The following is a 16141-nucleotide window of genomic DNA, read 5'->3' on the forward strand; positions in this document are numbered from 1 at the left end:
GTCAATTTGAAAAGCGCCTTCTCAATTTGGATTTTGGATAGAGCAAGCCTTCCTTATTTGAGGGTTTGGAATTTTTCAAGTTTAAGCTCTGCAATTGTTTTTGACTTTTTTTTTAGTTTTGTCTAATTTGCTAACTACGGTTTTCCTCCTCCGTCACATGTGAGGGCTCTTCAATAAAACCACCCAGGAGGTATCATCCTCGTGCACCTAAAATAAAAAAAATAATAAAAAAGCCAGCCATTTTGCTAATGCATCTTAAGTTGTAAAAAAAAATGGGATGATAAACAAGCAAAGAAGAAACCAAATCAACTATAACCCGTATGCATCCACCAATCCAAAATTATGTGCCAATTAAATTACTTGAGCTGAAGAACCTATTGCTCGAAGAAAACCCTCCATTTTAAAAGAGGAAGTTGTGGGAGCTCACGGTCCACAGTCCATTATGCTAATACACGTTTGCAACACAACAAAATCAACAATCTAGACCAGCAAGCACTGCCAAAATGCCAACGTTCTAGCTGCCGTTGGAGTGTCATTTGCCTGACTGTTTCTCCCGATCATACAAACAAATGATGTAGAGGCTTACCAAGTTCAACGCAAGGCTGAAGAAAATTCCTGAAGCTCCTTTTCCTAGTTGTAGATTTTAACCGGCTTCTCAAAAGTGTGACGATTCTGCAAAAGTGCAAGGAAACTTCAGTGCAGAATATAACTTTTGCAGATCTAGATTCAAGCAACTTAGAGAATGGATAGTGCATCAAAATCATTCGTCAATTCAGATTTCAGAATAAATTAAAGAATATGAAGGTAATATATCCCACTGTGGTCACTGGTCAGTGAAAGACAATGTCCCAATCTCTTAGATCAGACGAAGTCTCATTCACCACCAAAACCTTATGATAAATTTGCAAACGAATGGAGACAAAGTTTCAATGCAAGGGCACACAGTGACCTGATTAGCTGCATGTGTTCTTCTAGGAGAAGTGTCAGAGTGCTCCAGTCCAAGATATTGCTCCCAATTGCCATACACATCTCTTCTCTACAAGCAGATAAGAATTATAGATGATAAAGTACATAAGCTCATTAATGAATGCTGAAAGTTCTGTTTATTCACCTGAAATCGACTGGACAGGATGTCACTGTCCTGGAGGTCATCTGGACGATTAAGGGAAATAAATGCAAATTTCCACTACAAAAAACACAAAAAAGAAAAGAATTATTGCCCCGGCAAAATAATATACAGCGCTATAGAAAATAGGAGTTGAAAAACACATTTCTTAACAATGAAAATGGGCATATTTAGGAGCAAAGATGACCATAATGAACAACAATTATCCAATATAAAAATATGCTTCATTAACAAAACTTAATTATAAAAAGAGAATGGTGCAGAATATGGTCAAGGTGAAAGTTAACTACCTTAGCAAACTCCTCGTCGGCAACTTGCAGTTTCTTCTGTATCCGCAGTTTTATGTCTGCTAAAGTCTCACCTTCATGTATGACCAAAAAAAATGGTTCCCCAAAGTTCTGAATTTGCTGTAAAAAAATTAAACCTTGTGTTGGAGAATAACTCTTCAGAAAATAATTATCATACATACAATACAGAAAAAATATTAAATGAGTCTAAATAATTTGTTAAAATCCGGTACCATCTGATTCTGAGCGGTGTCTTTCGTAAAATGGTACACATGAATTAGCCGATCATTTGGACCAAGATTTTTCTCTTCCACTGGAATCTGTGACATGGAAAAAATGATAAAACGTCGAATTTCAAGTAACACTTTAAAATATTTCTTATAATAATAATAAAGATGGGGAGACAGAATCACATGCCTCTTCAGCACGTAACGTCCAGTATTGATCATTTATGTTCTCAATCTTTTCATTCAGAGGAAAAATCTGCATATAGATAATTCATATTTAAAGCATCATAATAATGAGCAAAAACTAAGAGAACAACAAAAGAAAGGAGTTTCAGGTGATCTAGCCAAGAGAGGAAAATGTACAAAATGTAGTCCATAGTCCTATGGAGACACAATATATCTCACTACCAGCCATGTCCACATCAAGGCAGAGCCAAAGTAAGCAACAAAGGCTCCAGTTCATGCAATCAATATGAAGGCAACTCTTAGTTTCGCAAGAGCACATGAAGGAAAGGAGAAAAAGAATCCGGAAGGGATGAACTAAAACTATTACCTCACCACTTGTATTAAATATAAACATCCAAGTCAAATCCCATTTATTTTTTTTTTCATTTTTCAGATGGTCATTAAGAAATGTATTAGGAAAGAACAGTTATAGCCAAGCAATGTGCAAAGACAAAGTATGTACCTTGTAGATCTTGTGATAGAAAACTTCAAGCAACCTAAGTTCTGCATTAGGATGGGACAACTCAACCTGAAGCATAATCCAGCACTAGAATTTATAACAATCATGGAAGAAAAATAGGGGGGGAAATTGCTTCAAGTTCATTAATCACTACCATTCCCATAGGAAAATAGAGGAATGCTTCAGTCACATGCATTCAATCCAGGAAGAAAACTTTAGCAGCATGAACCACCAGAAAATACCTTTCTTTTGAGATCATTAATTACATCCGCTACAGTACTCTGTTTTGGAAGTCTGATGGTATGAATTGCCACCTTACAGTAAATAGACAAGATAAAATTGAATTAAAAGAATTTCAAGTTGTCATGGGCATCAAGCAGGAGTGTGAATGGGAAATTCACCTCATCCCTCATAGCATGATTGAATGTTACTTTCAGAGTCTTCAAACCTTGTAGTTCTGGCAGGGGGATGTCTAGAACTTCATAGTACAGTATATCAGTAGTCTGATCCAAAACAATAATAAAAGTAAGATTTTTTTCCCCACATCCCCATTTGGTATATTTAGAGATCTCATTGCGATTATTACCTGGTTATAGTGAATTAGCATATCAGTCAAGTGATCCAGCCCACGATACTTAATAGGCTGAGGTTTGGGCTGCTGAGAGTAACAGTTGTGAGATGTTAACCTGATTTTGGATGGATCATCCACACCCAGGTGCTGAGCAACTCTTTCAACAACATCATCATAAGTATGAAGCTTCGACCTTGATAATATGAGATATATTCCAACAATTAATCCTTTCATTAATGTGTTACATGTAATGTCTAAAGATGTCAAAGAAAAATGGAAAATCCAATCCAACTGAAACTTACAATTCCAGAGAGAAATCATCTTCCTTGGGTTTTTCTATATTGCGGAAGTGAACCACCTATGGTGGATAAATAAACGAAACCATTAGCAATTTAGGCAAAAAAAAATTAGTTGGCAAAATAGAGAAAAATAAGACGAGTAATTCTTGAGCTGATAATCCAGTCATTGGTACTACTAAGAATCTTCGCACTCGACATCAACAATGAAATACTCAACTTCTCTAATTTACTAAACCTTGTGCAGGGTGAAGCTATTAAATATATGACTCCTAACTTTACAAAGAGGAATGATGAGAAGACCTAACAATCATAATGCACTTATGACAGCAAATAAAAACTAATTTCAGTATTTCATGAGCTATAACTTTTTTGCAAGTGATTAAGTCATCATATACATAATACAGTCAAATCAATAAGTCCAACCTTTTGAACACACCCGAGGCATTTCCCTTATTAAGCATCTTTAACCCCAGCCATGAATCTCAAAAATCCCACCATTCAACAATTTTAATATCACTGAAATCACTGAATTAATCATTCTTCTCGCATAAATCCTCACAACTAAAAGCACATAAATCGATCAAAAAGTCCACTCAATACATATTCTGCAACAATAATCAAGAGATATTTATTATGAAATCATTGCTTAAAACCCCAGGCACCGCTACATAGAGGAGCAGTATTTTAAACAGTCAGCAAAATTAATAGTCAACTCCAAGTTAACAGTCAGCAAAATTTTAAACACAACAGACAGCATTCTTGCAAACCAAGTTAGATAGATTACGGACTACAAGGATTTTTTAATGGAAATAATATGCCAAGAGAAGAAGTGCGCTTGTGCTATCAACGCATCTAAGGAGGCAAGCCTAAAACATTAGAGCTTCCACACAACGCTACCAACAGTTCCAAGAAATAATAAAACAAAACATACATAAAACAACATTCCAAACCCTGATATAAGGGATCTAAATTGTGAAACTGACATATAAAGAAGGTAGCAAAGAGGCATACTTGACGGTTGTATACGTAATCCAAGAATGAAGGAACATCTGGATAGCAGTATTGTTCCCCACCTTCAACAGAAGGGGACTTCTGAAAGCAAACAATGTCCCCGTCTTCAAGCTGTAAAAGAGACATCACATCAGTCGAATTACTAACAATACCACCACAAAAGTAACTGTACTACAATGATCATGACAAATACCTGACTAGCTCTAAATGTGAACTTCTTGTTGATGGGCTCACACAAGACATTAACCTCAAACTTTATTTCCTGAACACCATAAGCTCAAGTAAGCTACCATCCTAACAGAAGAATAGATTAGTATGCATCAAGTATGCATCATGAATGGATCATACAACATTAGAAACCGACTCAAAACCCGCACAAAGATGATCCAACAGCTTAACTCTCATAATCCTGCTCCTAACAGCCAATTTTTAAAAGGCCAAGTCCACACAATCTTATGTAATAAATTTAGGTCATACGACAGCCATAACATGGCTGGTGATTCAGTTTGAGCATCCCAGCTTCACTTCCCCCATAATTCCATAAGACAGCCAAGCACCAAAGTGACTCAACATTTGAGCAAACCACCAAACAATGACCTAAATCTATAAGCATATCGCGAAATTCCCTTGCTGATGGCGTATATTAAAAGTTCTATAATAAAAGTACCAATCATTACTAGAAGGGTGCTTTTAGAGATTAAAACTTTCTTTGGCAAACACATGTACTCTACGCAAAGCCGCTGTAGAGGTGCTGGCCTTGGTCTAGAATCATGTGGATCACTGTTTGGAAGCTTGCCGGAGTCAATTGGGTTTGCAGTCGTACAAGCTGGCTTATGAGCTAATGCTAGGGTGTGTGAGAGCTATTTGCAGAAACTAGTCAAAAAGAAGGATCATTCACTCTAACCCTATGATTACGATGTGGCTGATATGGAACGAGGAATAGCAGAACTTTGAATAACTCTGAGACCTCTATGGATTCTGATGTCCATTTTAGTAATTTGAAACATGTTGCTCTTGCTCTTGCTCTTGCAACAATCTGCTTGAGGCCATTAGTTTAGCCTCTTTATAATTTACTTACTTCCACCTCCAGGGTGCTTTAATAAAATTTCCATTCAAAAAAAAAAGAACAGAGCTCTATTCCATCCTAAATTCTTCAAGTCTCTACGAGTACACTCAGTTTGTCACTCCAAGTCATTTTTAATATGAGAGCTTACCAGCTACAATCACAACACTTTCAAGACTCATCTAGCCTGTTCGAAATGATTGATATGCCCAACTTACTATCGAGTATAGCTTCCCGAGATCATGGTTTTAATAAGAACGAAAAAATGATCGAGGACTCTGATGAAATAACACCAAACTTATGAACTTATATGAATGAAACAAACCTCACAAAGATTTCGTTTTTAAAATGCAATAGAGATTTTATTGATGGAAGGGAAAGCACCAAAAGGGTACTTCTCACAAGCAACCAACCTCATAAAGATCAATCTCCTCATTTGGACCATAGCAAGCCATTTCATTCAGTTTCGTCAAGATCTCCAATGGCTTACTGGTATTCTTCACATAAAGCCTTCCAACATAACTGATACAACACAGAAGCAAGCCAATATCATATGATAACATGCAGTATAAATATAAAGCCCTCCGTGCATTCAGAGAGGGAAAAGAAATAGTGAGATACCGTAGCTCTTCTTTATCAGGATCATAAAGCTTGAAAAAAAGTAATATATCTTCCTTTGTCTTGTTAGGAGGCGCAATAGGGCATAAATCCTGAATGGTGATGCCGTTTCAATAAAACCAGTAACAGAAAATAAAATATCATAGAAGCAACTATGATGCCTGAATTCAAAGGGCAAAATTACCAGCCCAAGTTCCACTTCTAAGAAAAGCTTTAGTTCTGGATTGTGAACCTTAGTTGATACTTCCCTCAACTGTCCAACCTAAAAGCAATGGAAAGGGCAAAAAAAAAAGAAAAAAAGAAGCAAAAGTTTCATACTGACCGTAAACTGGCATAAAAATGTAAGATTTCATCACTTTGATTCCATAAAACAATCAAATACAATGTTTGAGTTTTGATCAACTATAGAAGCACTGTCATAAAAAATCCATTATCATGATCAAGGAAAGCGTTTAGGCAGGGTAGTGAGGATTTCCTCTGAAATTCCCACCCCGTCAATATTCCTTCATGCAACAACTGAACAACATCAGCATAAAAGGAAGGAAGGCAGCCGACTAGTTCAGAAGTTTGAAATCGCTAGCAAATACTAGTTCACAATTCCTCACTGTACATGCACTAAAGAGGCTATCTTCTCCAGAAATATGATAGATATATTAGAAGTGCAACACTTAGTAACTTCACAACATAATTCCTCGGCATAAACACAAAAAATTTTCCTTTCCCCATAAAAGCACAATCAAAAGATGCATAAACCAACACCAGAATCAACTCTTAATATGACTGGCAGTCAACATCTGCAAAATAAATAAATTAAAATTGAATTTTTTTTACTTGATACGGGAGTGTACAAGCGTAAGTACAAGGGTTACAATGAAAGAGTAACATTTTCCCAAACCCTCGGTCAGAAGCTCAACCAAAATAAAAGGCTGTTTTAAAGGATATACTGGCATCATAAATACAATGTTCCAGAAAATCCAAAATGAAGATTGTGGAATCATTAAATAACACGGGTAATACCCAATACCATTGAGTACTTTTCCGCAGACACACACAACAAACATGTCCGGAGCCAATGCTAAGGATATCAAAGCAAGCAGTTGATGTAAACATATAGGGGAATTTTTAAAAAAGAAACAAAAAAAAGGGCATAGGAAAATTCAAGAACGTGTTAAAAATCACTTAGGGATGCAAGAAACATGACAATCTAAAGCCACAATACACAGGAATTACTAGCAAGCAGAAACATTTACAGATTGCATCTCCTCTATATGTGTTAATGGCCGATTAGGACGGTATGTATGATTTTGACGCTTTGCCCACCGCCAAAAACGCTGAAACTGCACTGGTATACCAAACTCTTTAGCAACTTCTTCCTGCATGCATAGGTTATGGTAAGTCAACAATTTAGTCACGAAGAAGCTACTTATTAAAAGGAAACCAGCAAATCTACCCATAAATGTAACTGGGTGATCTAAGGAACATAAATTAGGTCTGGATGAGATTACAGGCTTCCACACATTGCAATCATCAAGGATACAAAAACAGAATTGTGAACTCCATCCACCACCCGCTTTTCTTTCCTCAAAAAATTTCCTAAATCACTTCATTACTATAATGCCTGCATGGATTAAGATTTTTCTCTAATTGCTTATAAGCCGGAATATAACTATGTTAGAATATGTATAAATGAAGTGAAATACTCCAACCCAACAAGTTAACTTATTAGGTTAAATGGCAAAGTAACTAACATTAACATGGTATCGGAATGGGAGGTCTTGGGTTCAAACCTTAGCTTTCGCAATTTAAACCCCATTTATTGTTGCCCGAGTGTGGGCCTTTGGTACCTTGAAAAGATTGAAAGGCGTCTGCTTTTGAACACGGAAACTCCTGACTTTGTCATGATCGACAAGATCAAAGTATATGTCTCTTCCAATCTGCTGTACAAGGTCTTCATCTCTAGCAACCTAACATAACTTATATGAAAGGTAAGTTAGGTAACCCATATGTCCCTCAAAAACATCATAACTTATATGAAAGACAAGACAAGTTAGGTAAGCGCACTAGATGATTTAGATCAACTTGTACCCTAACCTTTATAAGAGTGTAAAGATGTGCCTCAGCCTTTTCTTTCTTTTTCTGCTCTTTTTCTTCCTGTTCTTTCTTCAACCTCTCCTGGTAGAAGACAAAAAATCAGAGTCGCTGGAATCTCCCTCCAACTTCCAAAATAAAACGAATTTGAAAATAATTGATTCCACACCAGAATATGAACCCAGAACCTTGGACTTGGCATAAATAATTTGCAAACACTGTCATGCTATTAGAAAAGTCATCCATAATCATAGAGATTATAGAATGCTGCTAATCTAAAACATACAACATTTCTAACTAATCTACTTGACATCAACTCCGTAATTGGGCTGAATTGAGATGATTTTGTAACATAAATAAGAAAAACTCAATCCATGCTAATTTTAAGTATGCTGACATTTCAAGAAACTATTAGCAATCCACTAAATGATGTGGTGTTGCAGTCACAACAACAAAAAATAAAAAACCGGTATCTTACCCTTAGATGCTCAGCAATATCCTTCTCATCCACGTTACAGATTATCTTGTCCTTGTCACTTTCTCGTATATAAACCAGCATGTATGCGTTCGAATATTTGGTAAACTTAAAAGGAGTATTATTAAATCCGGGATTTGTTTGTGGTAACTGCAACATGCATATGAGTAAAATGAGTTCACAGCCAACATTTCTAATTTAAACCAAAAGGCATGTCTAGTAGGTCTTAGCAGTGCCATGACAAGAATACCTCTTCTTCACCACCATACTGCTCCTCTAATGCTCTCTTCATATCTTCCTTTGTTACCCTTTCATCGTCAAATTTGTACCTGAAAGTCAATCAGCATTTAGAGAACTATCAAAAATGAAATGGTAGTTAGTAAGGACAAAGTCCATAATGTCTGGCATTCTCCCCAAAACATAAGACTGTTAAGTTTCATCCACTATTGAGGATGTTAATTAACTCAGCGAATTACCATGCCAATTGAGAAGCTATAAATGGAATCAAGTCTAACAATTCCAGTTCCAGTGTCTTCGAATACCACCGGAATTTATCATTTCAATGCAATATATTTCTTTGAAAAGCGGAACATCTACAAAGTCAGGACACACAGCACCCACCTATGATGTAGATTAAACCCTAGATACTAGCAAATTCATTGTTGTTAATCATGTATCGTAGAATGTATCAATAGTCTTAACTTTTTGTGAATCATCTCATGTTGTATTGTGCATCACCAAGTTTTCATGCAAAGAACTAGCTGAACCACAAAAAAAGATAACTACATTTAAGGGTTATTGAAGGAACGACTTCCATTCAATAATTCAAAGGCTCCAAACACAGTATAGACTATAGAGGCAAGCAATCTCATGGAAGGACATTCTAATGGGCAAAGCTGTTCAAGTACTAGAAACCCATAGACCAAAAATAGATGTATCAGAAGTGTACTAAAGATTTGTATCGTATTTTAAAGTAAAAGTGCCTATATCGTACGTTTTTTAATTGGATTCCAATACAATAGGTGTAGTGCATGAAATCCACTTTAACCAATACAATAGGTGAAAAGAATTGTGTTCATACGTTTTTAAAACTATGCACAATAACTGAAAAACTAGCATCAGTTTATCCAAGTTGCACAGACTTCCCAATTCAATACTAGTTTTAAAGTCCCCTTCCTTAACACTGGGCTACCGATGTTCGGGGTAAATGAGACCCCTAGGAGAAAATTATGAACTCCTAACCTAGGCTTCCTACACCATGATCCAGACATACACCACTTGACCTTTGAAAAACTATTACATTTACTGCCGGAAATAAATTGAAAACTACATAGATGTGTTACAAATTGGATGAGTGCTCATGTACAATGGTTCACGTTAAGAGAGAACAAATTTGCAGTAGGCACAAAAAGATCCCACAACAAAGTCATGCATATCCAAGAAATGAAAACCGGGTACAAAAGAAAAAGGAGAAAAAAGAAAAGAGAATGTATACCACTGATCGGAAAGAGTTGGTCTGATAAAGGCATAGTAATGCCCACCATGTACCCCACCACTGTGGACCAAGACACTGTAAAAGGAACAGAAAAATAGAAACTGAAAAAAAATACATACAAAAGGCGAGAAAGATACTTCAAACAATTCTAACACTCAGATCACTCGTACCCATGAAGTGTGTAAAGGTTGCGAACACTCCTATCAGCATCAGGTGACAAGTATTTTCCATCCTCTCGATCAAGATCAAGTTGCAAAGGAAACTCATAGCGGTCATTAATCTACATGATGAGAGCATGAAGAAATGCCATGATTTTGGAAAAAGATAGTCTATATGAAGTCTGTAACGAACACAATGATTACACCTTTCCATCCAGGAAAACTACATATTTCAAAGAGAACACTTCATAATTGAAAATTTGGCCATTTCTTTGACTAGATCAGACATCTAACAAATGGAATGCATGAATCTAACTACTGGGTAACGCTGACAAATGAGTCTGTGTATGTGGTTATGTACACATGCAAACGAGTATAAACACGTGTCCACAACAATCTTCAATTCATTTTATACTTGTATTTTGTGGTTTTTTTACATGGTTCACATTTTTCTTATTCTTCAGAGTTCGACAAATTTTTCATTTCGCTTGAGAGTTTCACTTGACAGTTGACACTCAAGAAAGATCTTGACTGACTTCCAGCAAAGAGGAAAGGGAAATTAGGCTATTAGGAACAAAAAAATCAGGCAATATACCATGGTACAAAAGAAGAAACCAACCGACAAGCAAGCATTTTGAGATGTATGTCATGTAACCAACCGACACGAAATATACCACGGTACAAAAGAAGAAAGCTCCTTACAAATAATAAATTGCTCAAGTGGTTGTCCTTCAAATTTATACTGGCAACAACAATCTTCTCTCTTTATTGCATTATCCCCTATGAGACTTTCTCCAATGCAGCTGTTCGGACAAAGAAAAAGCTACCCTGGAAGGAACCTAAGTCTAATAGTACAGCTTCGTGCAAGAATACAACCTTCAGAATCTCAAAAGATCTAAGTACGAAGCAATTCACCTGAAACAGCCCCCTTTCACAAGCATTCAAACCTTTCTTATTCTCACCCACTTCATCTAAAAGCTCATACATTGTCTCCACTTCTCAACCCGAAAAGAATCTAACAAATTTATGAATCCAACTACTATGAGAGGTCCAATAGTATGCAGCCTCAGCATCTCCATTGACAGCTATAGGAAAATTATCAAGAATAATACTATTCACATGAACTGTGACAAAACACCATACCTCTTTATTCTCATCCACAGTCCAATTGTTCCAACCTTGGGACTGTTTGGGTCTTGTAGGACAGGTTTCCCCTTCCCTTCCCCTTTCGCTCTTATCTAGTACCAAAAACCCATAACACCATGTTTTCACCTCAACATAACACCGCTTACTGTGAGCTCCATACTTCATGATATGGTACACATGGCATAACACAATGGTCATACCGTCATGATCCCATCCATCTCCAGTGATCAATCTTCGAAATATAGTCTGACATACCATTGCTAACATTTTTAACTACCTCAACTTTTTGAGTTTCAAATTGGTGTTCATGATGATAAATCCCTTAAATTAAGTATTTACATAGGTAAAGATTAAAAGGAGATGGAGAAGACACCTCCAAATGCCCGAATCTTCAAATAAATGTCTGGTTTTCACCGCACAAACAAACGTAGCATATTTAACATCCAAAATCATAGCCCGGAACAACATTTGAAAGGCAAGCGGTTAATAAGTTCAGAAAATAATAATCTATGAGGTATAAATCACAGGAGAGCACATGAAGGTTTCTAGAACATAGTACAGAGGACCTCAGAGCCGAAAGATTTCAATGTAATTTTTTTTTGCCAATGGTAATGAATATTACTGGGACAGCCAGTTAAATAAGTTAGAAAAAGTTGTCATACGATGCAGAGTCAAAAGGATGATGTCATTCATCCATTAAGTACAGCCAAGAAATCAAACAGTATTCCTAAAGAAAAAGGGGTGTTTAGACGGCTCACCTTCACCATAGTGTCCCGCATAAAATCATATTCAAATCGTTTTAGCTGAAGTTGTAGTACAGGGGGGAAGTCAATAAATAATACACCCTTCTTAGCATCCTGACATAGTAACAAGCCATTCCAAAATTTGAATATTCTCATCATGAACTTCTTGGAAACATAATTAAGTTATCCACACAAAACCGACAGGATTAAAAAGTCTAACCTGCAAACCATAGTGCTCAGCATGATATTTATTATCACCCTCAAGACATTCAACTTCAACATACTTGTCAAAGGAGGCATAAACATCACGACAACCTTTGACATCAAGCTGCAGGTCTACCATACAGTGTATAATAAGTATATTAGCATAACACGGATAAAAAGTTTCTTAAGGCCCTAATCAGGCATTCAACAATAAAGCTAAGACAAGTACCATAAAAGGACTCCTTCCTTGTCGATTTATAATCCACATTGATGCACTCTATGTAGTTCATATGGTGACCCTCTAACAGCTGTTGTATCGTGCCCTCTACAACAGTTCCCTGGCAAAAAGTAAATTACACTCTCGCATTTATTCTAGAACTCACAACAAAAAAAGTCCGAAAACAAATAATAAATGTCATTTACCTTCATTTTGTCTTCAAGTTTTTCACATAGAACCCTATTAAGTTCTTGCACATCATGCTGCATGAAAGAATCGTGTGTGTCCCATCCAAAAGATTTGGTCAGCTCTTTAGTTGCAACACTACTGTCGCTGTACTGGAGCTTGTAAAATAAACTCTGTAGAGCCAAAGGGATGCTTGCAGATGGTATATCATTTTCAGTTGTAGGCATATGGTAGACAGCCTGAAATGTACAACTCAATATATTGACATGTATTAAATACCTCTAACCAGATAATTCGCGATGAGTTTGAATAAGTTAAACATGGGCACTAACCTTCCTAAAGTAAGGAATATGAAACAGAGTTTGGAGAAGAGAATTCATGTAACAGGTTGCCCCTTGATTCTTAAGTCCAACATAGCCAGTCTCTTTCTTTGAGTCATATGTCCAGTAATCCACAACTTTACGAACAATTACCTCAGCTTCAATTATCACAGTATCATTCACAAGAAATCCTCTACCAGGATCATATAGTTCACCAAGAGGCATGAATGATGTGAAACCCCAATCACTTTCTCGAGCATTGAACTGATGTTGTGTATCTGCAAATCAAATAGAATGAGGCGTCACAAATATACAATCCCACATGTTATAAGTACATAATAGAGACCATTGATCTGCAGAACAGTCATCATTAAAACAACTACAAACAAATGAATCAAATCAAAAGGACATGGCTGTGCTCAGAACAGTATTGTTAAAAGAATACCAAGGAACTTAAGCCACAAAGATCCAAGCCAAAATCATATTTTAGTTTTAAAAGCCGGTTAAGTGAAGCATGTGTGAGGAATGAGGATAAAAAACATGTTTTTGTTTGTTATCTTTTGACGATAGCTTGAGAAAGATACATCTCTATTCAAAAATAATTTTTAACACAACGTTGTAGTTGTAAACAACTCCCAAATGCACAAGACTCCCGTAATAGGTGGGGTTGGGAACAAGTAGGATGTAAGCAAACCTTACACTGTTATAGTATGTGGAAAGACTGTTTTCAGGAGTTGAACATGTCACCTCTAGGTTGCACCTCTACAACTCTACCACTAGGCCACATGTTCCCCCTAGGTTTTTTACCATGAATTTTTAACATGCTCTACAACCAATAACCATCCCAAGAAGAATAATCCTTGACTCCGTAACAGATGAATGTCTTAGTGCAAAAAGATAACTACGCTGGTATTAGATATATCTCCCGTAATTTATAACAGATAATTCTAAATTGATTGTGCGTACCTTTTCTCACAGAATACTTGTTATGAATTTGATTAACCACTGCCAAACTAAACTGTGCATATCTACTCCACCCATATGGTAAACTTACTGAATCAGCAACATCAAGATACATGGACAAAAAGTCCACATTGTTCCCCTTTGGAAAAATAAGTACACGCCTGCTCAAATAACACAACCAAGTAAATAGAGTATGGAAATAACACAGGTTTATGTTATGAAACTCAGAGTAGCATGGTGAGTGGAAAGAAGAGATCGGCAATACCATTTATAACCACCAACGATAAGAGTTTCAGAATAGTGTTTCTTTGTATTCAACCTAGAGAAATTCTCAATTCTCCATGTAAATCTGGATGATGGAGGATCTTCGACTGGTTGATTGTTCACATTATTAGCTCTTTCCGGTTGTGCTACAACTAGAGCATTGGAAACAGAGAAAAAATTAAGACCCTAAACAGTTACGCACTCAAAATCTACATGTATCACAATTCTCACCAATCCACCTCTTTGACAATAATGAACACTGAAGGATTATAATAAAATGTGTGGGTATATACGTATATGATCTTATGATCAAAACTAAAATGGAAGATAAACAAAGAGTGGGCAGTGTCCCAATGTTTTCAATATCATAACTTCAAACTTCATAATATTGATGTTTTTTTATACATATTGCAATCAAACAACCAGAAAAACTAGAAAATGCACATAAAAGCAATGCAATTTCGTACAATTGACAAACATTGGCAGAAACTTAATTTAAAAACCTCTCAGAAGAAGAAGCAACAAATTACCTTCCATCGCCTGGTGATTGTCAGCCAAAGCCGAGTGTGGCACAAGCATTTCTTCGTCCTCTTGCTGCTGATACACAGACGATAAAAAAAACACGCAAGAAATAAAAATCAGAAGAGACTGGATCTGCGTAACTTCACGCGATGGTTGAAAACCCTTCCAATACAATAATCATAAAAACAAGACCATAATTTGAAGTGAATCCAAAGCCGCATGTGATATATATCGGAACTTAAGCCTAGATAAACAAACACTTAACTTCATGCAAACAAGGAGAGAATAAAATACTGGCGAATTCAACTGGAATTTGCAACCCGAAAAGTGCATCACTGGAACTTATTCCTCTGCAGGTATACATACATATTGGGAGTGTATGTTCGTAGGAAAGGGGATAAGAGACGTACATCAATGGGGGCAGGGGTCATTACAGTCATGGTGGTGCACGTAGACTGGAATTGTGCTCCTCCGGGGCTTACAGAAGATACGAAAGGGAGGAATTACATACAGATTGTATGTGAGAAGAGCAAGATGTCGTCAGAGAATTGCAGAAGAGATCACAGCGGAAGCTGGTTCTCCTCTCCTAGTCGCACTTGGTTTCCTAATTGCGGAGGGGAGTTTCTGGGATTTAATTATTCGTTGAAACTGGCAAAGTAAACAAAATGTCACAGTGTATATATATATTTATAGGACAATGCTAGACACCCTAAAATTTCTCAAATCCATGTGACATTAAAATAATCATTGATTAAAATCACATATATAGGGTCACTTCACATCCAACACTCCATATTAAATAGGATGTTTTAAGAGTCATTTTTTGAGGGTCTCAAACATTATCCATATTTATATTATATATTATGAGCCTTTAATCTCAGTCTTTAAATTTAACCAACGGCTCAAACTAAAACTGATTAAAAAAATAAGAAAAAAATTTGGAAAATAGACCGCCATCAGGCCCATCACCAACGGCCGCCGTTGCTAAAAATCACTCTCCGGCTACCGTTAAATTTCCACTGACCTCCTCAAGCAAAACCTGACCATCAATGATCATTGATTTAGCCAAAAAATTGTTTAAAACTTGAAACCACTCGAATGAAAAATTGTTTAGATCCACCCCATTGAGTCGTCATCCCAGCAACCTACACCATCAATAAGTCGGTCGCTTAAAAAACTTCAAAACTCATCTCTTCTCCGGTCCAAATGGTCACCGAAAATTGGAGACCCATACATTTTATGAATTGAAACTTAAAATTACAGCTTAATTTGGATTTTATACAATTTTTGGACTCTTCAATCCTGAAAAATTTAGGACCAAAAACTTGTGAGTCTTTTGGTTGAAGAACAAAGACCAATCTGAAATATCAATAAACTATTCAACCGTCAATTCCGTTCAATAGCGAGAGGAAAAGAAAGTAAAAGTGACTCTGGTAGTAGCGGTGAGCAAAATGACAACAACCTAAGTCGTCA

The 16141-nt window shown here is 36.5% G+C and overlaps 1 protein-coding gene across 3 annotated transcripts; it reads right to left on the bottom strand.

The window, feature by feature from the left end:
- Positions 1-278: 278 nt before the first annotated feature.
- Positions 279-15311, bottom strand: LOC120002261 (ubiquitin carboxyl-terminal hydrolase 12-like). 3 transcript variants are annotated; one of them, XM_038850948.1, is made up of 32 exons: positions 15079-15311; positions 14677-14740; positions 14148-14298; positions 13886-14043; positions 12932-13197; positions 12620-12838; positions 12426-12534; positions 12213-12328; positions 12008-12106; positions 10116-10225; positions 9946-10020; positions 8701-8779; positions 8454-8600; positions 7979-8059; positions 7732-7851; positions 7138-7260; positions 6072-6149; positions 5891-5979; positions 5683-5791; positions 4400-4468; positions 4207-4317; positions 3199-3254; positions 2912-3089; positions 2727-2828; positions 2568-2639; positions 2329-2394; positions 1831-1896; positions 1647-1733; positions 1417-1533; positions 1112-1186; positions 950-1036; positions 279-672 (listed from the first exon to the last, which is right to left on the bottom strand). In XM_038850948.1, exons 1-32 carry the CDS (start codon positions 15106-15108, stop codon positions 631-633), a joined length of 3351 nt encoding a protein of 1116 aa, XP_038706876.1. In that variant the 5' UTR covers positions 15109-15311; the 3' UTR covers positions 279-630. The 3 variants fall into 3 exon arrangements, with proteins under 3 accessions (XP_038706876.1, XP_038706875.1, XP_038706874.1); XM_038850947.1 differs by having other exon boundaries at positions 14677-14743; XM_038850946.1 differs by lacking the exon at positions 15079-15311 and adding an exon at positions 14934-15047 and having other exon boundaries at positions 14677-14743.
- Between the last annotated feature and the right edge of the window lie 830 nt (positions 15312-16141).

The sequence above is a fragment of the Tripterygium wilfordii genome, chromosome 7, assembly GCF_013401445.1.
Source record: "Tripterygium wilfordii isolate XIE 37 chromosome 7, ASM1340144v1, whole genome shotgun sequence".
In the NCBI taxonomy this organism is placed as follows: Eukaryota; Viridiplantae; Streptophyta; class Magnoliopsida; order Celastrales; family Celastraceae; genus Tripterygium; species Tripterygium wilfordii.